Consider the following 26,657-nt stretch of genomic DNA (forward strand, 5'->3'; position numbering starts at 1 on the left):
GTCTGTATTTGCATAACCTGTTTTTGAAATACCTATATACTCCTATATATATATGAGCATATAATATAATGCAATAAAACTATACATAGATAAAGATCTTAAAGGGTCAAATTATTTGAAGAAACAGTTGCTGACTACAATAGACTACTGACTTAAATGGAACCAGAATTTCAACCAAAGTACTTTAGAATATGAAATAACTTTTTTTTGGACAAGAAAGTACTTGAAAATACATTAGTTAATTAATGTTGTATACAATAGCGCTGTGCTGATCTAAAGCTCAGCTACACATCTAAAAATTTTTCACTAACTCAAGAGATCTTTACCTAAAAATGCAAATCAGAAAGGTAACATGATAGTATTGTATTTTCTGAAAATAAAATGAGATTGAAATATTCGTGTCTCTGTAATGAAAATGCTAAGAATAATAACCTTTTGCAAGTATTTAATCTAAGTTTTACCATAATTTTAAGCAAGGGTAGGCATCTTTTCCTTACTGAAAAACAAAATGAGCCTTTCAAAACAATTTGACAGCTTAACGAACACAAATAAAAATGTGAAAAGTTACATGAAATGAAATAATGTTCTGCAATTTGCTCTCGCACTGTATGCCAACACCATTGGGAGAGCTATTTCCTCACCTTAATCATTTTTCTGTGTAGGAAATAAAGAAAGATATAGGCAGCTCCAGGATTCTTCCTGAAAAAGCATTCATCTAAGGCAAATGGGAAGAATTATGATATCTCTATCTATGAATATAAAAGAAGCCACCAGCTTAGAGTAGTTGCCTGTTTTTTATTTTACTAAATGAACCCTTTCTTAAGTGACTATAACTTGAGTTGGCACATCAGCTTCCAGAACATTTAAACAGAGCATAATCCACAAGACATTCATCAGTATACATTTACCAGCCACAGAAAACACTGCATATTATTGCACACCAGAATAATCTCAAACGCTATACCAGTATTGTTTATGATCTCAAACTAGACCAGCTGACAGGTCCTTTGCGATTCGAAGGGATAAAGGTCTTTGAAATTTCCAGAAATGAGAGAATAGAATTTTTGAGACCCATATATGTCAAATTTGTAACTTAAGTATCATTACTTGCGTATGCACAGGTTAAATTCACGACTATTTTATGAGCCTGAAGCCATGGTTAGCACATGGTCAATTATGGGCTTTTTGTGCCTGTCCAGACTAACCCGTCCATTACAATTCCATCTGAAAATCCATCCTTGAAATACATTCCCTGAGACTTGCAAAATCTGCATCCAATGTGCTCATTCCAGTTTGTATTATGAGTAGCTTAGGTCAAATAGCAGATATAAATCAAGGTATTGACCAACACTACTGTATCTTTGTCCAAACTTTCAGTCTTTCCACTAACATCTGGTAAAAGGCTATGCCCTATCCAATCCGTCTCTCTTAATCAACCCATATCTTGGACAGCCTTCATAAACAGAGAATTATCTCAATGTATGCATCTGGATTTTTTTCAAAACAACTGATAAAATGTAATTTACACTGCTAATGTGACAATAACACTTAGTAATCGCCACTACGAAGTGAATTACATTTTTTTTTTATTTTATTTTTTTTTTCGTATAAAAGATAGGTCCAACTCCTTAACTGCATTCTCCAAAGCAAATGAATAGTAATGCAAAGAGAATTTGAACACAGGAGCTGAAGAAGAGTGCTTCTAACATCATCATATTCTGCTATAACAGTGCATACTGACATAGGTATTAATTTAAAATTGATTCACTTTTCTAAAGGCTCACAAAATAACAGACTAACTCCTTAGCTAACATAAATTATCCACTGAAAACCATCACACGAACATTTAGCTACAATTTATCTATCATAATCTTCAAGATGATAGTGTATTTTACTTCACACTATTTTGAACTACAATCTAACTTTTCTAAATTCTGAACTAAAATTTAGAGAAATATGGATTAAGAATACATTTTGTCTGTGTAACAGAAGACAATGCGAGAAATAATCCAGCTACATTTTTCTGCAAAATCTGAGAGCTACAAATGTATGCTAACGTCATACCACCTCACAAGTAAGCATATAGATTCCTTGAGGTCAACACCAGTTGCCTAGACAGAACACACTTCAGAATTGGGTCCTTTAGACCAAATATAATGTGGCAAATCTTTCCCAAACATGAAGAGGCAAAATTAATACTAACTTAAACTTGTGAGGAAACACCAAATAATAAAATTTGACATGCCTGAAACTTTCCCTAATAGTTCCAAAAGCACCAAAAGGCTTTGTATGACAAAAGCTGGTTGTTTTTGTTTTTTGTTTTTTGGTTTTTTTTTAACTGGAATACAAACCAGAACAATGCTTTTTTATTTTTTTTTCTTTTCTTTCCCTCTCTTCATGGAGAGAATGCTCAAAACTTCCGGTTGAGACAGAATAAAATGAAGGTTCTGAAAACAAATCTTTCCCAATCACTCTTCAGAGGACGTCCTTCTGTTAAGACTCAAGCAACTAAGCCTTGCACTCAGTTCCACAATAGTTTTTCAGTAGCTTCCTGGATTGCAACAAAGTTCAAACTGTCCCTTTCTGCCTACATCTATATGAGCAAGTGAAAAAGCATGATGGAAAGGAAGACATTCACCAGAACTAGATGATGAACTGTTACAATGGTCCACTTATACCCTTAGCCCACAAAAGGAACTGTGAATAAACCACTCAGCACACTCCCTACAGCCTATCTATTCCTTTTGGAGATTACTGTGGATAACACAGTTTTTCATTCTGAGAGATAAACTGAGTGGTGAACACAACAGCTAAATTCTGCAACTTCTCTTTCACTAGCTTGGCCCTTTCAGTATGCATGGGCCTGGAAAGATTGTCAGCAGCTTGAGAGATCTGGAAAAGGTCTTTGAAAACATTATTTCTTACCATGCCATTAAACCAGTATTTTCTGTGCCGCATGTCAATAGTTTTCTTTTTCCTAATTAATATATTACCTTCTGTTGAGACAAATATAACAAGCATCTACATGCTTAAGTTTCCATGTGAGGAAATTTTTCTGGATTTATGCTGTGTCTACAAAATTTTTCATCAGATATTAATGAGTGCTGGATCATACAAACACTAATTAAGAAATACAACGTTTACTGAGAAAACTAGCTCTATTGATCTGTATGATGTTTTCGACAACCGTTTACATAATCTAGTAGTAAGTCTCTGCATGGATAAGCATAAATAAGGACTCAGCCCTTAGTATCTAAAATTTCATTCACACCAAAGAAGTGCTGAATTCCCTCTTCAACCTTAAGAATTAACATGACTAAATTACTCATTCATCCTAAACTCTCTCTGGATTAACACTTTTAATTTTAGATGGCTTTGAATGGTCTCAAATCTATTCACTGGTTTTGGTAACGTTCTGAGTATTTAAGGATCTTATTGAAATTGCTATTACTAGGAAACTGAAATTCCCATAGGACAATTGATCTCCAAGGATCCAATTTTAATTTACCCTGATTTCATCTGTTAAAAAAATCACTTTTTAAAAGATAATAAATGCTTTTTATGCAACAATAAATAATTATGCATTTATAACTATATAGGAAATAATTAGAAGGGATGGAGACCACTGAAAAAGACATGCGTTGCCTTGGTCCATATACAGAATATACCATAAAGCCATTTGGTGAAACTGGCTTATATCTTACTGACAAAAGCCATTGTATGGTCTAAGATGAAAGCAAAACAAAATACACAAGAAGATGTTACACATTTTCCTAAAAAACTAAAATTGAAGATCAAGGATTTTGATATTTACAGTTTTATTTATATAACCTATTGTTTAAAACATGCATTTTAATCAGATGCCTTGGAACCTGGCTGCCCGAACGTCTCGAAGAAGTCAGCCTCACCGTGTTTCACTGTTGCATACTAACATCTTTGAACTATGCCAACACTACACAGTTCTCGGTTGCATACATTAGGCTTTACTCATGTTCTCCTTTGATGATTTTCTTGTTTGGCATATGGTTAGATTTGATATTGTATAAATTATTCATTGGATTTGATATCCCTCCCACTTCTGCTGTTTGCATTATGGAGATATAGGCTTGGCTATATTTCAAGCAAGAGTAAGGCACACTCTTCTGTTATTTCTGCCCATGTAGAGTGGAAATTCTCAGTTTAGTTGATTACACGCAAAATCAATTCATGCAGTACACAGGGTGTCACAAGGTAAAGTCTAAATGAAAGTATTCCTCAGGAAAGGGAGACCTGGGCTACATCTGCCCATTTTTAATTCATGAGATGATTCCAGAGGCATAGGTAGTGTCATGGGGGAGACCTTCCTGAAAGTCCTGCTGAATGAGACCTCAGTTACATCTGCCCTGCTCTGCTGGTTAGGTATGCATGTGCAAGGAACAGAGAGGCACAGATGAATTATTAACAGCTTTACACCCCTGTAGCACATTTGGGGAAAGAGGCTAAAAGCTGATAGTAAGACAGGTAACAAATGCCAATTATCAAATCCCAGACAGCATCATCTTATTCTGAGTCAAACTTCATACCTTTCCCTCTCAGAGGGTTAGTAGGTAGTCAACCTCAATATAGAATGTACTGGGTTAGGCAAATATATGTTCAAGTTGATTTTTACCTTGCTATCTCTCAAATAAACATTCATGTGAATATTCAAAACATCCATAAACACGGACTATTTCATTCCCTGTGCCAGATTCAGTGAAGTCTTCCCCAGATGAAGCACAGGTGCAACCTACAGATTATACTTTGCCTTTAGTTTAATTTCATATTTCTTCTCATCTCTTACTGAATTTTTGTGAACAAACCTGCATTCAGGTATGCTTCTGCATGTACAAACATTCACCCTCAATAAAAGTGTTGCTGACAGTGGTTTCACCTGAACTACCTACCATTCCCTCAGAGGGGGCAGGAGTATCCTCAGAGCTTGAGGAGAACAGGTACAGAAGCCACAAGATGTTTTTGTTGTTTTGTTTTTGGAGATTTTGTTGGGTTTTTTTTCCTTCCATAAGAGCAAATTCAGGAGATTTCAGTTTGCATCATAAAAACACAGAGATGGTGGAAATTCAGCATGAAGGTATGGTGGGCTGCTGGCTGCAATTTCATTAACTCACTAGAAATAAGGCATTATCCTGTAACTGGGTGGATCTGCTTGCACAACTACAACATTCAGCACATCATTTTTGCAAAATGAGCCACAATTAAAAATATTGTAAGATTTTCAATATCACGACTATGGTTAGATCCAAATCACGTCAGCCCATGTCCTCTCCTCCCAGATATCAACAAAAAAAGCAAGTGAACAACACTCAAAGAGACTTATTTCAATGCAATAAGTAGAACTATACAACTTACACACTAATTTCAGTAATTGATAATTTATAAGCTGCATTACTGTGAAAGTGTTTTGGGTTTTGCTTTGTTTTTTCTTTTTTTTACTCTAAAGGCTCCTTTAAATGTTGAGTTGTTAACAGGAATTGACAGCTATGAGATATAAAACCTTCTGCAAAAAAAGGTTAAGTTTTTAGTTTTTCAAGGCTTTTGATTCATTTTGTATGGATTTTTTTAGGCTTTCTAGTCTCTTAGTATCTGCTTCAGTAATGACATTCTTTGGAGAGTTCAATATCATGGCCGCAACACTATTGCTTGCCATTAATGGTTAACACAAGAGCAGCTGTGCACAGCAAGTCCTTCATTTGGAGAGATACCATTTTATTTTATTAGAAATTGATTTTTAAAGCTCTTCCATTATTAATTTGTCTAAGCAGGGAATGCTCCAGTAGCTGAGCGAGACCTGCTTCACCTATATCTGGAAATAGGTTCAGGATTTTTAAATTTTTTTTTTTTTTGTTATGAAGGGGAAGAGATAATACTAGCTCTTCTCTATCTATATTTTTAATCCAAGAATTTTACGACTTTAGAGACAAAATTTTTTTTCTGGATAATCAGCGCTGCAGCATTATCTTTTCTTTATCCGTGAATTTCTCTGTTTAACACCTTGTAAGCCCTAATTACGTAGGAAGATTTTAATATCCTAGTAAAATACTGGCATGAACAATGTAAAGAGACTTTTCTCTAATTAATTAGACTTCCCATCATATTCTATTTGTTTGTTATATATATAAACAAAGTAAGGCTAAATACAAGGCCAGTAAAAAAAGGAAAGAATATAACAGTTCTTATTGCTGTACTCTTCAGCACTGATATTACAAAGATCCTGAGAAGATTAACACACCTGCTGATGTTTAAACAATGCTATGAATTTAAGTATCAGTTAATGAATATAATAGCACACTGAATCTTAAAAAACTTGACGGTTACACATATTCCTGGCTTGAAACCCTAACCTTCAGAGGATCACTGAAGAAGTCATTTTGTCTCTCTATACCAGTTTCTTTTATCTGCAAAACAAGGACAGTGATATTTTTATTACTTTTAAAGCATGCTTTGAGATTTACTGAGAAAGAGGAAAAGACAATTCTATACAGCACTAAATGGGACTAGGACCAATACAGGTAAGCACTTCAGTAAGCCTTAGGGGGCTTTCAACTTGAGAAAACCAGTGAATACAGCTAAAAAAATAAAGATGGTTTGGCTTGTTGTTAGTAGAGAACAAAGTATTATGTCTCTACTGATAAACAAAATAGGGGTGAGAACTATTCTCATTTTCACATTACAAATCATTTGGCTTTGACTCCCCTCTGAATCTCTTCAGCCTTATGACACATTGCAGGGGGTTAGTTTAAAACATCTGAAGGAAGGTGAGAGTTGAGTTGTTGCCTGTCAGAAGGTGTTTTGGGGATGAAAATTAAGCTGTGTGTTATATGCCATGAAGTATACATATGCCCTGCAGTACAGCATAAAATAATCTAGGGGTGTTTGAGAACATGAAGCCTCCTAGAACAGGACAGGAGAACCTTGTAGTATAGAAGAAACAAAACGGGGTCCAGTGCTGTCCATTGGGATAGGCTGCCAGCATGTGTTGTCCCTTCAGTCACACCATGGGGCTGTCTAAAGGATGCTAATAAAACTCTGACTTGTGCCATTTATGAGTACAGACATATCTTTAAAGCTGAGGGAGCAGATGAGCTTAAGAAACACCTGTAAGCATGACTAAGACATGCTCAGATGTGCCTAAAGTAAGAATTAAGATTATGTAGACATTCAGTTCCAAAATTAGCCTTGTTCAGTATCTACTAATTTAGCTAAGACGGACTTGAAATTCAGAGATACTTTGCAACTTGAATTAAATACTCCGCAAGTAAACAGAGTCATGACTCCATAAATGACAGGACTGCCAACATCTCGAAATGCTACTTCATGTCTAGTTCACCTGGAGTCCGGCAAAGAGTTGATCTCCTTAGGAAACACTATTTGTCTTCATGAGTATGAAGTTCCTAATGTTCACCTAAGAAGTTGATATTGTAGCACTTTTTACTGGCTTTCCCATAGTTATATGAGCCTCGACAGAGCCAAAACAAAGCTCTCCTCTACCCATTTCCTTTCTTCTCCTGCCCTTCTTCTCTAACATGGGTAAGGTCAAACGAAGATGACACATATGTATGTCCAGGCTGCGTGATAAGAGAATGGACACAGAGCTGCAGGCTGGAGGCTGCTTTTTCCTCTATGAAAAAAACCAAAACAACCCAAAAGAGAGGTCACAGAGCTATGCAGCACTTTGGGAGAGTGGAAGTTGCCAGACATACCGTTTTGGGAAAGCAAGTTTTAAATTTAATTTCCCATAGGCCCTTGTTAAATCTCCAGATGGAAGTGGGAAGATCTGGAACATCTGGGGACAGGATAGTATTTCTTTTTCAGTTTTATTTTTGTTATCAATTGCCTCAACTTTTCAGATCTTGACCAAGTGTGGCACATTGCCACCTTCAGCACACTGCAGACCAAACACTGTCACACCAAGTCTTGGTTCAACATTTCTTCATGAAAGATGCTCAATCTGTTCATGCATCTTCATGCTACTGTTATTCCTATATAAAACCCACTAACTGGAATCTGAAACTATCCATATCAGTACCACCCTTTCTAGTATTACCTTTGGCAAATATTATTTAGTATACTTCCCCAGGAGAGCTGAGTTGGTGTTGCTGATCAAACAGGTTTTTTACTAAACATTCATCTAAATCAAGAGTGTGTTTCATTTGAGTAATCCTTTGCAGCCAAACTTTCTTAAGTGTATTTATTGCTGTAACTAGAAAGACTCCTATATCATATTTAACTGCAAATAAATGTCTGCTGTCTGCAGTCCAAAACAAAATACATCCTTTACTAAGGATCTTAGACTTACAAAAAAAAAAAAAAAAAACACTAAACAAAGAGAGAGGTGGTATCTGGCAAAAGGCACATAAATACAAAGTGGTTTTTAAATTTGTTTAATTAGTAATTGCTACAGTGAAAATAATATGCTTCCCATTGGAGTATTTTAATGAAACATTGATTTACAATTATAATCCTCATTACCTCTATAATCAAGAAGGATTTCAAGATTAAAAGACGAATTGGTTGCTTTGTACCTACACTTCCAAGTAGCCTGCCAAAAATTTGATATTAAATTGTTCTTTCAGATAGCTGCTTTCTAAAACTGAGCAGTAAAATTAGCTGGGTAGATGCCTCACAAATAGCTGGGTAGATGCCTCACAAAATGTAAGTAGCTTAACATCTGTCAAACCATATTAAACTACTTTTTAATTAATTTATTTTTGTGTAACACATTTGTCCACCGGTCTGTGGTTAATTATAAATTAAATCTGCAGTCTGATCTATATTAAAGTACTTTTCTGTCTACATGGAGTCAATGAAGCTCTAAGTGTGCAAGCCCACAGGGAATGGATTCAAGATTTAAAAAAAAAAAAAAAAAAAAAAAAGAGTTTAATTTTTCAAACTCTTGCTACCAAAGAAAAGTCTCTTTGGAAACAATATTATAAAAAAAACCCAAAACCTGACCTGCATTACAGATTCTAGGTGGCCCTGCTTGAGCAGGAGGGTTGGTCCAGGTGACTTCCAGAGGTTCCTTCCAACCTCAACCATTCTGTGATTCTGTGATTCTTGTCATTTATTCTTATCTTTTAAAAAGGCATCAAATATTCTGTATTAGATAGTCCATATCTGGTAAATGAGATACATCCTTTGAGAATATTCATCCATTTCAGGTGTCTATTTGGTAACTTCAATGATCTTGCTAAAATGCTGCCAGATTACTGCTTTTAATTTGAATCAAAAACTGCTGAAAACCTATGTCCAGACTAGAATTAGGCAAGTGTCATCTTAAAATGACATCTTAAAAGCTAATACCGGTTTCTAGAATTAGAAGTCTAAACTCAAAAATTAGGCAGGACGATGTACATCTACTAGTACTACTGAGAAGGTGCTTCAACATTTATAATAATTTGTGCTCTTTTGCCATCTCACAGAGAGTCCAAATTTTAAACTTGGTGGCTCACAGTTTTCCCAAAGAAACTCTTCTGATTTTGTTTACTGTTTCCAAAAATTTGCCTTTTAGAATTCCATAATATCAAATTTCAGGAGGGTTTGCTTAAAAAAACCCCACAGAACACATTGCAGCTTTCTTTCATGGTAGTGAAAACTGAGTCTTACTCTTGAGTTATACACAAATAATGGAAAACTGTTCCCTTGCAGGACAAAGGCTGGAAACTTCTACAAATATTTGCAAACCTGGTGGATTTTGTAAAGAAACGAGAATTGAAAACATGCATTCAAGACAACTGAGCCCTCAGACAAAAACAAAAAGGAAAGAAAATAAGTTATTTATACGCCCCGTTCTATCTTGCCTTCTGCAGACAACTCAGCTAAAATTCTGTTTGCAATCTGAACATTAAGAAACAAGAAGGGTTTTCTCCTACAAGTCATACGTGGGAGATGTTCGGAAAAGCTGATTGTGATTTCAGGTTGAAAAGAAGAAAAGAAGCTGTAACTAATTCCCTAAAATGCCACCAGGTAAATGGAGATTCCTTGTTTTCTGAGATGACTCAAGATAGCCTCTGAGCACGCACTGGACAGTAGCACAGGATAACAACCTCAAGGTCCCTGTGGCTGCAAGTCAGACAGGACCACACACCAAACAGCACCGTGTCTAACACAACGCAATACATACGCACTACATGCCTTTATGCCTGGGTCTGCCTTTTCTGGTCAGGCTTGTCGGCGCAAAGTAACTGAAATTCTGATTTCAGTTACATTCTGGCATATGGATATTTAAAACCGTTCATATTTTTGCCCATTTTTTTTTCAATTCCCAGATTTCAATGCAGCTTGAATTTAATTTTACTGAATCTGATCTCATCCATCACTTGTTATCTTCTTGCTATGGAAATTAAGTTTAGTAACAAAAGCTTAAACAACAGAAATCCCTCCCCTATGGCTTCATGAGAATGTTGCATTTACTTGCATATTGATCACAAAGGATTTTGTACGTACTGCTTACAAGGCTAAGTTTATGAGAAAAAATGCCTCTAGTAATAATATACTTGTAACATGAAGACCGAGGCATTACAGTTGGCTGTGAAAAAACTCACTTAAAATGTCTGAGCCATTTGATTTCAATGACTTGACAACTTCACCAGTCAGTCTGCTAACTTATTTTAACAATTTTAACACATTTTAACTATTGTTAAGAATTATTAAATGTAAAATAATTTAAATGAAATGCTCAGAAAATATCCAAATTTTGGGCAACTGTATATTGTATATTAAACCTGTAGCATTTTCCATTTTTGATGTGTTAGTAGTAGCTCTGTGTTAATGACAGGTGAAATGGCCAACTGCAACTTGAACAGAAAATCTCCATCATGCAGAATCCAAAGTACTTGCAAGCTAACTTCATTACATCCCGTGTAATAATTTTCAGATCGTTTGCAAACAACCACTGCATGGCCTGTACCTAGTTTTTGCACTGATGGATGAACACAAACAGAAAACATACGGAGTCTTCTTTTCATCCTCAATCAATAAGCCAACAAATGCCATTCAGTTTCTGAGCAGAAGGATGTTGTCTGGTGCTACTTTGTTTCAGCAAACATTATTTCCCCTTTGAGCAAGAGGGAAATTATTAAGAGAAAGCAGAAGAGATTATGGAATAAATTGTAGTCTCATGCAAATATGCTTATTTCTTCAGATATAGAATCAGTCTGTTCCTTAAAAATGAAGGGCCCTACACACACCAGCAGGCTCTGCAGCCTCCTAGGCGATTGCTGCCTGTATTCAAGCCCACGTTTACATGGTGCAGACGTGTAACCTGGGATTACTGACGTGGGAAGAGAGGAGGGACAAAAAGCTGCAAGAAATCTCCTGGGACCCTCTGCCTCTCTGCTTGGGAGGTTCATTTAAGCTCAAGTGCTTGCTCCTTGCCTGAGCTACATTGCGTGGATGTCTGTGCACCATGTTGTACTTTGCTGATCCTGACCCTGACTCGGGGACTTCCCAGCCTGACCTCAGAGCTGCCTTGTCAATATGGACTTGCCAGGCTGACGTGAAGCTGACCCCAGCACAAGCACTGTGTGCACCAGGAGGTCTCAATATGTCCAACTTTTTCACCTTGTCTTTTCCACACATTAGTATTTGTACTGAAGAAAAAATAATAAATAAATAAATAAATAAATAACAGCCTACTTCCTGAAGCAAGCACTGAGTACACTGTTACTTCCAAACTGACAGTAATTCTACAAAATAGGGTAAGATTGGATGTAAGTCAAAAAGTGTTCTGCATGTGGATGAGTACCTTTCCTCTGGCTAATCTATCAGCTGTGCCCTCCATACAGGCCCAGCAGTGCTGGTACTCTTGGAAACTCTCTACATGGACAGATACTGCAAACACAACTAGACATTTTATGAATACAATTACAGAGGATGTTGATGTTTCTGTTGTTCTAAATGACAGTAGTAAGATTTCAAAGTGATTTTTTTCAAGTTTTCTTTTGGAAGTGTGGGAAAACAGAGTAAAAAGGAAAACTCTCCTATGATGGAGACTGCTCACCCTCCCCATCACCTACTTATACATACTTTTAAGTTCCCTCTGAGCCTCGTCTTCTCCAGGCTGAAAGTGAGCTCTCTCAGCCTGTCCTCATATGACAGATGCTCCAAGTCTTTTATAATCTTTGTGACCTTCCAGTAAGTCTCTGTCTCTCTTGCACTGGGGAGTCTAGAACAGCATCTTTCATTCCAGATGTGTCTCACCAGTGCTGAGTCAAGCAGAATGATCACCTCCCTCCACCTGCTAGAAACGCTCTGCCTAATGCAGTCCAGGCTGCCATTGTCCATGTCCAACTTGTTCATCAGAACCCCTTTTTTTTCTGTAAAGCCGCTTTCCAGCTAGTCAACCTCCTGCAGGTACTGGTGCCTGCAGTTATTCCTCTACCAGATGCAGAACTTTGCATTTCCCTTTGTTGAACTTCATGAGATTCCTGTCAGCTCAATTCTCGAGCCTGTTGAGGTCCCTCTAAATGGCAGAGGGACTGTGTATCATCAGCCATGCCCCGTTTTGTACCATCTACAGACTTGCTGAGGTTGAATTCTGTCCCATCATCCAGGTCACTAATGAAGATGCTGAATAGCACTGACCGCAGTATTGAATCCTGGGGTACACAACTTTTGACTGGCCTCTCGCTGGACTTCATGCCACTTCTCATAACCCTTTGAGACCATCAGTTTAGATAGTTTTCAGTCCACCTCACTGTCCATTTATCTAAGCTGTACTTCATCGTTTGTCTATGAGGATGCTAGGGGAAACAGTGTCAAAAGACTTCCTCTTGAAGTTAAGACAAATAACCACTGCTTTTCCCTCATCCACCAAGTCTGTCATCTCATCATAGACAGTCATCATGTTGATCAGGCATGACTTCCCCTTTCACTCATGCTGACCACTCCCAATCACTTTCTTGTCCTTACTATGCTTCAAAATAATTTGCAGGAGGACTTGTTCCATCACTTTCCCAGGGACTAAGGTGAGTCTGACACCTTGTAGTTCCCCAGATCCTCCTTCTTGCCCTTCTTCAAGGTAGAAGTGACACTTGTTCCTCAGAAGGAACCTCAGGAACCTCGCCCAGTTTCCGTGACCTTTCAATGATAATCAAGGATGGCCTTGCAATGACATCCACCAGTCCCCTCAGTACTCATGGGTGCACTCCATCAGGTCACAAGGACTTGTGCATGTCCAGTTTGTTTAAATGTTCCTTAACCTGATTCTCCTTCACTGAGGGCAAGTCATCCTTGCTCCAGAACTTCCCTCCGATTGCAGAGGCCTTCAGTTACTGAGGGTTGGTCTTACGAGTAAGGACTGAAGTAAAGAAGGTAATGAGTACCTTGGCCTTTTCCGTGCCTTTTGTCAACAAGGCCTCTGTCCCAGCAGGGAGCAGCCGGCCCACATTCTGCAGCAAGTCCATATTTTACTTAGTCTTTCTTTTGTTGCTGATATTCCTGTAGAAGCTCTTCTTGTTGTCCTTCATATTCCTCACTAGATTCAACTCCAAGTGGGCTTTGGCTTTTCTAACTGTGTTTCTACATGCTCGTACAGTGTCTCTATATTCCTCCCACATCACCTGTCCTTGCCTCTACCTCTTGTACACTTACCATTTAAATTAAGAATTTTATCAGGTGTCTTCATCACCTGAAGACAGAGATTCCTGTCTTGATTCTGGTACAATGCCATAAATGTATGTAGAAAGGACAATGCATTCTTACAATGCTGAAACCCTCTCTTGAGAGAAAGACTAATTTGTGATACATAACTTTAAACGTAAGAATGCATATATATTACATCCTTCCTAAAAGTTCCATTCACTTTATTTGTTTATTCTTCTGAGCTCTTTTATTAAACTACTGTTTATTTACTCAAGTTGTTCAGAGCTCATAGAATAGCTAATAGAAATCTCAAAATTGCTCTTGGCATCTTCATATCAAAATGGATGGTTGCCAGCACAGTAATAGAGCATAACATTTCTCTTCACAAATATGCTGCCATTGAAACTAATGAAAATGTTGATACTAAGTACCCTCACCAATCTTTAAAATTATTTTAGGCAAGACACACTTCCTTAAATAATTTAAAGAAGAAAAAGTTCAGTATGAGGAGACTCATACTGACTCTTTAACTCAAGCTGATTAAAACCTTAACTGAAAGAGGTGAAAAAAAAAAGGTTTGAGACCTATGGAGGTATCCTACATCTTTGGCTCGTCTCTGCCATTTCTGTCTTGATGTTTGAGAATGAGAGCTGAACCGAGTATACTCTAGGGAAAAATAGTTAATAAACAAAATGAAGCAAGTAATGTATTAATCTATAAAGAGAGAAGTTGATCTAAATGCAGTCTCTAATGTTTCTATTGGGGCATTTTGTAGGGTAAACATAGGAAGTGGCTGTACATTTCCCTTTTATGCCTGGCACTGGTTCTGCTATCACTGCAAATATCAACATATCTGTGTGTTTATATATTGCTAATACTTAGCTTTCTTGCACATCCGTATCTATCCATCTATACAAATATCTTCTTAAATCTGGCTTACCTGGATTACATATTTTCTTCTTCAAAACAAAACCAAGGTAACACCACATAGAATGTGGTTTTCTCCTCAGTAAAAATGACATTTTGCATAAGGAACATTTGATAGACTAATTACATTGTAACATTAAAGGAAGCAAATACTTTGGTACTGTCACTTCCTCTACATGATGCTGTTAGCTACTTTCTCAAAATAGAGTTTCCTATTCCTATTCTACTGCATTTAATTACTATTGTATCTAAGCCTAATACCATTTATTTTAGTGCATAAAGAAGAAGGTCCAAGGAAAGGAATTGGTCTAAATGCCATTTATCTCAACCTAGGTCATAGTCAGAAGGAAGCTGTCTTGTCCTCTTGATAGAGACAAGGGAACACAAATGTACCAAAGAGGCAGACAAAGCACAGCTGAAAATTATATGAAATCATATATGTGATGCTAGAGGAGTGTACAACAGTACCAAAAATAGAGTATCTGTAGGAAACAAGGGGATATATGTAGTAGAAAAATTATCTTATATTTCACACGTACTTTCCACCCATGGGGTCAGTCATAGAAAGATCCTTCATGCTGCTGGTTACTGCGGTGACAAGAACGGCCTAAGAGCCTACTTAGGACAGAAGTGATGTACCGTCTAACCCATTACTCAAGGCAGTGGGATACTATCAGATAAAAACATTAGTTCAAGAAACCTGTGATTGAAGACACCCTCTATAGCTTAAAGGTACCAAAGATCAATTCTTTTTAAGGGAGGAAAGACTGAGTGGATGCATTTCAGCTAATAATGAGCAGACTTATCTATGCATTTTAATTTTAGTTTTTTATACTTCCAAAATTCTTTCAAAAATATCATCACTATGGAGAAATTAATCACTTTGAAGCAGGCTTACCTGAGGCCAATATAATGAAACAACGTTTTACAATTTATAATATTTTCAAAAAGCAAATGTGAAAAGCATCCATACCAGTATATGAAACTTGGTTTCATTTTCAGAAAACTCATGTGTGCCAGATAGGTCTCTGCAAACTGAGACAAAGAGTTTACAAAAAGAGAAATATGGACAAACTTGCACAAAGACCTGTTCTAAAAATCTAAAACCCAAAGGGCTTACCACTTTGAGCTATAAATGGAAGGAAGTGGGAAGGAGAAGATGCACAGAATAATGCATACACAACTTAACGACTGTCAGACTGCTCCAGCTTGCTGTGTGGGTGGGTGGGTGGGTGTGTGTAAAATCTAAGAATCAGGGAATTACCCAGGAATTTTTGAAGTCAAGGTCTGACAGGGCTGGACAGCTAATAAAGACTTAGGCACTTAGCTATGGAATAAGCAGGAGGTGTGAGGATCTGACTTTTATACTAAATCATAGAATCATAGAATAGTTTCGGTTGGAAAGGACTGTTAAAGGTCATCTAGTCCAACCCCCCCTGCAATGAGCAGGGACATCTTCAACTAGATCAGGTTGCTCAGAGCCCCGTCCAACCTCACCTTGAAGGTTTCCAGGGATGGGGCATCTGCCACCTCTATGGGCAACCTGTTCCTGTCTTTCACCACCCTCATCGTAAAAAGTTTTTTTCCTTATATCTAGTCTGAATCTACCCTCTTTTAGTGTAAAACCATTCCCCCTTGCCCTATCACTACAGGCCCTACTAAAAAGTCTGTCCCCATCTTTCTTATAAGCCCCCTTTAAGTACTGAAAGGCTGCAATAAGGTCTCCCCGCAGCCTTCTCGTCTCCAGGCTGAACAACCCCAGCTCTCTCAGCCTTTCCTCATAGCAGAGGTGCTCCAGCCCTCTTATCATCTTTGTGGCCTCCTCTGGACCTGCTCCAACAGGTCCATGTCCTTCCTGTGCTGAGAGCTCCAGAGCTGGATGCAGTACTGCAGGTGGGGGTGTCAAAAATATATATTAAAAATATATAAATATAAATCTGTGTTCAGGTGGAGTACACACAAGCAACATATCCACCTGAAGAATCGGGAAAACAAGCTTCTCCCATTTTATAGAGGTGTTCTAATGAAAAATACATAGAGATTCTGAGGCTCCTGTGTTCTTTTAGTAAACAACTGGAGCAGACAGGTTAGCTAGACATAAGAATATATTTTTCAGTATATAAGATAACCTTACACTTGAAAATTAATTTCCTAGAGATTGCCACAGAGATATATTGAAGAAACACTTCTTTTTCAGCACTGGGAAAACATCACTATATAGCAAGCAGTGACAAATGGTGACCCCAAACACCGTACTAATAGATCCCAAAAGCGTTGAAACAGAACACTTGGAAAGAAAAGAAATATTAAATTAGCATTTTCAATATTATTTTTTCTGCAACGTCTCACTGTATTTATTTCATCACCACCTAGCATGACAAAACAAACAGGATTCAAGAGCTATGAAATATTTCTTCCTGTAAACTAGCCTAAGGCAGTTTCTCTGCCTGTGCTAGCAATTGTGCTAATGATACAGTAACAGCTTTAGAATAATCCCCTTCACCCTCAGAAACACCAACAATCTTGCATAAACAGAAGAGAGAGGATCTGAAAGTTCTTCCTTAACCAGTTGTAGGCAAGAGACAAGACACTGCACTCGATTGTCTTATATCTAGTGGACACATCATTCTGTCACTGATAACAGCATCACTTAACAAGAACAGCAGCAGCACAGGCAGTATGCCTTGCCATAAAACAAGCCTTTCCATTAGCTAGTACACATCAAAAATCAAATTAAGGCTACTGATGATCTAAATTCAGTGAAATATACATCTATTTAAATGAATTACTGTGATCCAGTAATGGGATTCTTTGACAGGTGGAGCTGATGCTGGTTGAAGTAATCAAGTTGTGTTCGTTGACCTTAGCTCTAATAGCAAAGACATATTGTCAGAGATCATGGATTCTGCAGGACATAAACATAGCATAGTGCAATCGTATTTTTACTGATTTTAACCATAAGATTGTCTGTCTAGTCACCAAGTCACTATTTTTAAAACTAGGCAGGTACAAAAATCTCACTGGTAAATATTCAATTGATTCTTTATGCAACACACAGAAAACAATACAAAAATAAAATTGTTCAGCTTTTCAAAGGACATCACCTTCTGCTCCTCTGGCTGTAAAAAATACTAGTTACATATTTCACCCCCAGTTTCTTCCCCCTCATACTAGCTTTATTCCAGAATAATTTCACAGTCTTTGAGTTACTTCTGATATACAGAAACCCCATCTATGTAAGAAAGTCATCTTTAGTTATCTTTTATTGCTTGTAAATAATTCAGAATATTTTTAAGGCAATACATGGCATAGGACAGTTCTTTAGAAGACTTCAGTTACCTGGGTAATACCTAGCGAGGCCAGTTGCACTACCGAAAACTTGCCATAATAAAGTGGGGTCTTCTTCTCTGTTCCGCTTGAATACATCATCCAACGCTGCAGTCCAGTTGAGTTCATTTAACACTATCGTTGCTGTGAAAAGCAAAACATATTTGGTATTACAAAGTTACATCCTAACACAAGCAGCAATGACTACAAAAAAGCAAACTGAACTATTGCAGAACGTAATAACATTTATTTAACTAAACAACAAAGTAAATTTAACGAAACACACTGCTCCTCCTTGGGAATTTTCTTTAAGTTCCTCATGCTTCCTTCTTCCCATTGCATTACTGGTATGCAATAACTACTTATTTGCATCGTCATTATCTCCTGTAAATACTTTGTTTCTGAGATGTCACTCTAGTGGCACTTCCCAGCTATAGAAAAGTAAATGCAAGCCTATAAAGTTGATGCTGCTACTAATCACAGCACACTGCATAAGAAAGACTAGAATGTCATCAACAAAAGTAGGTGATAAACATAACAAAAATTTCCCTTTCCAAATGGATGCTGTAAAGGGATTACATGGGAAAAAGATAATGATGAGTTACTTGAATTGTAACACTAAGGTGGGATCACATGCACGATAGTACTCATTATTGCACACTAACAAGATCTTAATGTTCATAGATGCGATCACTTACAGAAAGATCAGCAGTGTGGACATTAATATTTATGAATTGAGTCAGTTCCACAATGAACTTAAAATACAAGAAAATTCACATTTCAGCTAAACACTATGTGGCCAGTTATACAGAAGCTTATATTTGCAAAGTTGTCCTGTACCAATGCTTGTTTTAATCAGTCAAATATATAATATATTAACATGTTCTGTGCCTTTTTCAAAAAAAGATACTTTGGGAGACTTACTCTAAAATTGATGAACACTGCTACAGTAATAGTCATTTGACTATAGTCAGTAGTCAATGAAATTTTATTGTGATACAGAATACATTATGATATAACTTATGATAAATTACGCTTTTCACCTCATTTAATCAGCAGTAAATATCTCATTAATTCCCCCCCCCCCCCCCCCAAATCTTAATCATGTTGGGCAATAGCAGGTATTCAGTTAATTAGAAAGAGCAAGGGCTTTTTCTTGGTTTGGTCACTAATTCTTTCTTTTGTGTTGCTTAATGGCATTGTAAGAAATGTTTCTAAAACTGAAACACCTAGATTAGCAAGCCAAAAGTGGAACGGGAACTAAATGGACAAAAAAAAAATCAAAGCAGTTAAAGATGTAGGTATAAATCCTATGAAAGTCAACACTGCAATACAGATCCTGCGTACGCTATGGTAGTGCACACAGGGAAGAAAATTCAGCTTCTCTTGCAAACGAGCAAGTCAAGCTGAAATAAAAAGAGTTCACATTTAAGGCACGTGAGCGGCATCACAGTACAAAATTTGGTATGTAGGTCTGCATTCTAGCCCTCTGCTCCATGAAAAAAAGAAACAATAAAAATAAGGACAGGTTGAAAGTTAACATTTGACAGCCCATTTCCAAAGTGAGGTTGTTAACAGGTACTAGAGAAATGAGATCACAACATTAAATTTTATAGGCTTGTTTTTAAAGGTTAAGGAGAAAATTGCTACACCATGTGTTTGGCAGAAAGGTTTATCTGTTTTTTTCAAAGTAGTTTTAAGATAATATTACTCTCTCAAGATACAGCTTTTTATAGAAATGTCAAATGAAATTTCTAACTCTTGAGATTCCCTGTAAGCAACAAGCTTATACTATATACCTGTCTCTCTGTCAAGTAGATAGTTATAAATATATACGTTTACTTAAGAAAGAGGAGTAATTCCCTGAGGCACCATGAGAAGTTTATTATCATTTTAAAATGGTTGCTGTTCAATTATTTCTTTTAGATCCAGTGTGATCAATTGTGTTATTAAGTATTATGTACAGACTTTCTAAACTTGACTTTGTTTCAGATCTTACTTCCAGAAGTGGCTCCATGAAGTCATTAGAAGCTCTGTCCTTTACTTACTCAGACAAGAATTTCCTTTCTTGCTTGAATTTTTATTTTTTCCTGTTACCTTTTCCTCATCTGATGTACAGAGTACTTGGCCCAGTGGAAGCCTATGCCAATGGTTCCTGGTGGCATTTAGGGCACTGGAGCTGAGGACACTTATTTATGGCACATGGGAGACGATAGTTCTTACCCCTTTGCCAACTGACAAAGCATTTAGGTTTCAGGATCCTCTATGAATTCCCAAGCCCCATAACAATATAAACCAGTGCATTTCTTTGGCCTTATGACCTGACTTAAAATTGCTGCAGCCTCTACCCCCAAATCTGTCAGTGACTTTACCACCCTGGTCAGACCACTGACATTCCTATTCAGCAAAATATTTAATTAGGAAAAAAATATTTTTAAGTTAATCATGCTCATAAATGCTTTTCTAAATCAGTGGCTATGCACACCATGAAGAAAAACTCTTCACATATGAAATGCGGCACAATATTTCTAAAGACAAGATTTCCTTCAGACAGTAAGCTTACTAACAAATAAATTATATTCAATAAAGACACCTTAAACATATTACTACATTTACAAAGACTGTTGCAAAAAGTATCATTGTAATATCATCCAAAAATGTATTGCAGTGAGTTACATATATATATTTGAACGTATATGTTTACACACATACACAACTGCACATACACATTCATATATATGTAAATATATATTAAAAATACATGCACATACAAAGAAGGAGAAACTAAGGAGGCAATTACAAATAGTAAAATAACTAAGTACTGAAGTACTGAATGGATATATTGGACCTAATAATTTCAACATTTTATTAGACTTGTTGAGATTAGGCTATAAAGCAAGAAATATAGCTTACTAGTTCTTATTTGTAATATTTGTGGAGAAGTGATGCTTTATAGTCAGAGTCAAGAGTTTTATGATCTTATTTACGTCCCACTTTCCCCTTCCTCCTCCTCCTCTACAACTGTCTCCCAGAGACAAACACAGCACCCTAAAAAAATCCAGGGAACTTTCAGTGTGGGGGGGAAAACCCCAACACATGAAGTTGGAATTAAAAAAAAAAATAATATGGAATTCAAGATGAGCAACAAGAACAGAGCACCCAAACAGAAGTAAAATGAAATAAATCTTGGAAGAGCTACTAACAGTATGTAACATATCTGTTCTCAGGTACTGAAAAACATATCTTCCTGCACTACAGAAATTCATAATTAAGTACCCAGGTCTCATTTCAGAAATAAATTTTAACAGATGTAACAGATTTACACACATGTAACTTCAACATATATCACTTCCCTCTTAATTCACTTTCTCATTATGACAACAAGAATTTGTGCTTGGAAGAGACACACAGAGTTCATTTGGTGGGACTGATATGTAAACAGCTGATTGTACAATCATTAAAACAATTACTCCTGGAGCAGTTTGCTATCTGTAATTCAAACTTGATCCCTTCATTCAGGGTCTTTTGTTTGTTTGTTTGTTTTCATTCTATATACAAGTATACTTGAACAGAATGCACCCACATTTGTGTTAACTAATCCACTAATCAGTAAATAAGGAAAAGGGTGCTGGGAATTTTAGCTTTAATTTTTTTTTCCCTTAGTGTTTTTCCACAACTTATATTACTCTTTTATTTCTGCTTAAGAATACAACCTGGACTGCAAAAGGCAAGCTGTAAATCAAGTCCCCTACTTTTTTCTTTTTTGATGCAATACCTCTGGTAATAGGCAATTTTGAATCAATACCTCTAGATTCTGGTTAAAAACCTACAGCAATGGACTTGAAACTTGCCAGCCAAAGAAAAGCAACCAAAACCTCTCATAAACAGCAACAAAACTATTCTTCCAATGGTTCCTACTAAAATATCATGATTCTCAATTTGCACATAGAAATCAATGCAGTGCTACTTTCATTAGCTCACAGTAGAGTCCATGGCACCTGTCAGAATACCCTAATTTAGGAGACATGGATTTATATTTTCATGAATATAGTGAGAATTTCATTTATTTTTCTCTTATTAAAAAATGCATTTTACTGAAATAAAACATTTAGAGGTCTTATAGCCACACCTACTGAGATGCTGTATATCCTGGAAACATTGCCTTTCTTTTTGAGTTCACTTCCATACAGGAAAGAGATTTTGACTGATAATTGGCAGAAAATCTAGCTGGAGACAACCCTCCAATAAGCTTATTTCCAATTCTGATAAAAGAAGTCTTTGAAGATTACTACTTCAAAGTACTTCAACTGCTACCTTTCACTTGATATGGGCAAGATGAAAAAATAAAATTTATCATCACACAATAGGAAACATCATTCTTGCTGGCTAATTCCGCTGAACTCCATCCACCTTTTCCTTTTTTCCCTCTTCTTTATGACATGAGGTTTAGGGGTCTTGACAAGGAATGGATTCAATTTTCCTCTGCAAATGCAATCAATAAAAAATAGAGAGCACTACCGTGCTCTCTTTAAAAGAACTGGAATACACTTCTGATGATTTATTCAATGTATAGGCCCTGGCCTGCATACAAGGCAGAGTACAACTTTATTTGAAAAACCTGAGAGCTATTTGCTATATCTGAAAAGATGCCGGCTGCTGTCCCCTGATGCGGGAGCTACACATACGCTGGACAGAACAGAAGGGAGCTCCTCGGCAGGTCATTAATCTTCTTTTAGTGTGTGGAATGTATTACACTTCCATATCCCTGTTTAATGAAGTTGACTCATTGATTTCTTTAATGATAACACTGACTAGTTATTGTTATGAATGAAATATATATTTGCAATCAAATATTACAGTATTTAAAAGTGGGCACAGAGGGACAATACATTTGCAAGTGCATATTTTTGTATATATGTGTGCAGACGCGGACGCTTCCACCTGTAGCCTTCCTAATCAGATATTATAGAAACCCTGCTGAAGGTATAAACCAGTCTTCTTTACGACTTACGTGTTTCACTGTTTTTTTCAATATTACATTCCTTCCAGCTTATGTTAAATTACATAGAATGTTACACACTCTCAACTGCCATTGGAAAGTTGTACGCTCATTTTACAGTGGACAAAGAAGGAATGGTCTTTTTTATTTTAAAATATTTTTAGTTAGATTTTTGCACTGGTTTAGATATATATGTGTGTGTACTACAGGGAAGTGTCCAACTTAAAACATTAATCCAAAAAACACTTCACAGCTGATTAGAAACCAGTTAGGAGAGAATAACAGAAAAATTCTGAGAACTGGGGGAACTGGGGAGTGTTTTATCCAGCCTCTCTATAGAGGTTAAGCAAATAAATCAGAGCTCCAAAGGATGCATTTCCATCCACTTATACGGGTAAGCACACTGTTACATACAGGAGCAGATCATAGGAGTGTGTATCTACAGACTGCATGCTTTAAATGTAGTTTGCACACGTACTCCAGAATACCAAATTTATCAGATTAGTTACAAACATTGTAATAACTTGTATTTCATTTTGAAAGCATCCCCCAGCTGATCTGAAAGTGTTCTTCTGTGTGTATTAACTGTATTTGGAATTAATTACATACTTTGAAAGGTTAAGAATTACAAATGCTAAAAATAGTACAAAGTGAATAAATTCTGTTCATTTTTATCAAAACAAGGATTTATGAACTCAAAGGAAATGTAGTCTTTTCATTCAAAGCACGGGTGGAAAAAAAAATAACAACAGTCTTAAAATTTAACATACAATAGCTATTACATAGTGGCATTTCCAATTGGACAGGTCATTATTTTAAGCGATGCTCTGCTAGATCTTGTAAATATAAATCAGTTAAAAAATCTTGCTTTGAAAGTAGCATTTGTATTTCCTATCATAACTGAATTTAAAATTACTGGACAATTAGAACTGTTCAAGTAATACACATTCAATTGTGCATAAAAAGTAAAGTATTAAAATACAATTTTTAGCATATGGAACAATAATGAAATCAAATAATTTCAATATGTAAGATTGCTGAGAGAAAATTTTAGACAGTAGATATTTTACACTCTTAATTAAAAGCATAAATGATAAAATGTCATGTACTTTTTTCTTTAAATGAACAACTTCTCTACTCCCCATTAGATATCTGACATTATGTCCCAGACACTTCTATAAATAATTCTCTGAAGAAGTCACTGAAGTCTAGCATACTGTTGTGTCTCTGTCAAATCAAGTAAATTAATTGGCAATGCCATACGCTGTCTGCTGACTGGCTTAGCCACCACATGCTGATAGCTACAGAAGCACAGTAAAAGCTCATTAAAATAAGAAACACCCAGGAGAAGGAAATGAGAATAAAAATGTCAGGGAGAGAAGATGGAATTAAGCTTCTATTACAGCTCAACAAAAAAAGAGTTAATACAATGCAGAGTCATAGACTCTTCAGTACACACTCATAACTCTTCAACAAGTTATTTATCTCTATAAAACACAAAAGACACCCATATTATATACTGCAACCTATTGCCAGTAACAGTATTTGTGCATCTTACAAGTTGGGAAGGATAAACGTTGTTCTTTGCCTTACTTCCTCTAATATGAAAATATACCAGCATGTATTTTAGAATGGAATAATACCCAATGTGAACAACCATAAAGGACTCTATTTACTTTTTTTTCTGGGAAGATGTCAAGAAAACAAAATATATGAAAGATACTGTTGATTAGAGTGGTTCTGGAGGACTTTCAGATTTTGTAGAGCTATGCACAGTGTAAGAACTTAAGTAAAATGAAAACCAGAATGAACTTATTAAAGTAATTATAGCACCTCCTGATTTTTTGTTCTTTATTATTATTTTTTACAGATGACTTCAAAGGAGGCCTTCTAATTGGAAAAAATTCCTTCTTTAAGAAAACAGATGAAGCCTTACTTTAAAAAAAATATGTTGTATTTTTATGGAAATATCAGGGATTAAATATCAACAAAACACCCATTTAGAAAGTAAGGATGACTATATTACACATATTAACTCTGGTCTTTCTTCACTTTGCTCTAATTTTTGGTTAGCATTTCAAAGGATATCATAGTGACACTCAAATTAAACTAGCTATAGAGATATGCTTGATCTTTAATGAAGACTTCTCTCTATAAAAAAATTTAATTAGGTGTTAACAAAAACAAACAAAACCAATCAAAAGACTGTCTGGAAATGCTGCTCTGGAATAATTTATTAAACTTTATCTTCAGTCTGCCAGGGAACCACCACTTCAATAACTTTCCAGTCACTAGAACACCTTACAAGATCAGTAAATCCTAAGCAGAAGCTGGGTTAAGTGAGAAGGAAAAGAAGTAGAAAAAAGGGCAACTCATGAAAAAATGTTCTCTCTCCTACCTCATGCTTTCTGCAATTTTTTAACCATTTTGCCAGTTCCCATTATAACTTATATTACTTGTAGTCTGAAAACTCAGTTAATTCAGAAATGGGTGCTATTACATATTAGTTTAATGTAGATCACCTATTAAAAAGTTCTTACAATTTTTCTTACATGTATATTGGACATCAAGAGCAATTCCTTCTATCCTCTCCCTAGCCATGGCAAATTAGAAAGCAGAAGTATCTCCAGCAAATATAGTGATATATTAATACAATAATTAAAGATCTCCTGACACATTGTCTGGGATACTGTGTGTTTGTTTTGTCCATTATGCCAAAGAGATGAATTGCAAATGGAAAAAGTGCTGAAAATGGCCACTAAGATATCCGGTGAAGAACAGAAAACCTGTCTTCTGAAAGGAGACAAAGAGTTTGAGTAATATAACCTAGAAAAATGAGGCAGAGTCAGAAAGCAAACACAACCCTGAAAAGAGCAGGTAGGCCTAAGGATGGCACTGGCACAATAACAAATGGGTATAAACTACTTAGGAATAAATTAGATCAGGTGATTAGGAGGTCTCTTTTAGAGCAGAAGGTCTTAGAATGGCCTTCTGATAGGAGACACGAGCAAGGAGCCTAGGTCTTTTAAGATGGAGCTTGATCAGTTTATTAAAGGAATAATATGGACTAGCTAGATTAAGGATTGGATTTGTCAGGCAAAAAGCTGTTTCCTGCCCTATTCTGGTATATCACCCTTTGTTACAAATAAAGAAAAGGTCCTTTTAGAAGCTGAAATTTAGTAACCACAAACAATGCAGTTTTATTGAGTTAGGACAGCAAAAGAATTGGAACTAAAACTGCTTTTCTTATTAATTTTTAATTAATGATTACCAAATGTTTGAAAATAAAATCCAAAAGAGGATATTTTTTTACTGCATTAATGTATATCTCTCTATATACTATATACATATGTATGTTCTATATATTATAAAATCTATATTTTAAATATAGATTATTAATAACTATTATAAAATTATTGCTATATAATTATAGATCATATATGGAGAACATATATATCATAGACAATATTTTTTTCTGAGATTTAGGGCATTTTAATAAATATTAAAATAATACGGTGGATTTGGTTAATGGATTCTAACCTAATCCCCATATAAATGAAACATTAATGAATAGCAGGCTGGTTTAATCCATCTAAATGTATCTCTGGCAACAGAAATCCAAGACACACCGAGTGTGAGGGGAATACAGCGCACAAGCGGGAAACGTGAGAAAAATGATGATGAGACAAGGTCTGTTTCACCACCTGAGCTGGTACAGATGTGACAGCTCCTGCTCCTGTCAATATTCTAACCGTCTCATGGACAAGTCTTGCAGACTACAAATAAT

General features: G+C 36.2%; 1 protein-coding gene across 5 annotated transcripts in view; it reads right to left on the minus strand.

The window, feature by feature from the left end:
- The window catches only part of CACNA2D1 (calcium voltage-gated channel auxiliary subunit alpha2delta 1), a gene marked incomplete at both ends in the record, with an annotated part of 429,826 nt that overhangs the window by 107,669 nt on the left and 295,500 nt on the right, over window positions 1-26,657 (minus strand). For all 5 annotated transcript variants that reach the window (XM_082308450.1, XM_082308448.1, XM_082308449.1 and 2 more), the window contains one exon: window positions 17,884-18,015. In XM_082308450.1, the coding sequence (XP_082164576.1) occupies window positions 17,884-18,015 (132 nt within the window). The remainder of the gene's footprint in view (window positions 1-17,883; window positions 18,016-26,657) is intronic.

This window comes from Platalea leucorodia (assembly GCF_965183815.1).
Source record: "Platalea leucorodia genome assembly, chromosome: 4".
Classification (NCBI taxonomy): domain Eukaryota; kingdom Metazoa; phylum Chordata; class Aves; order Pelecaniformes; family Threskiornithidae; genus Platalea; species Platalea leucorodia.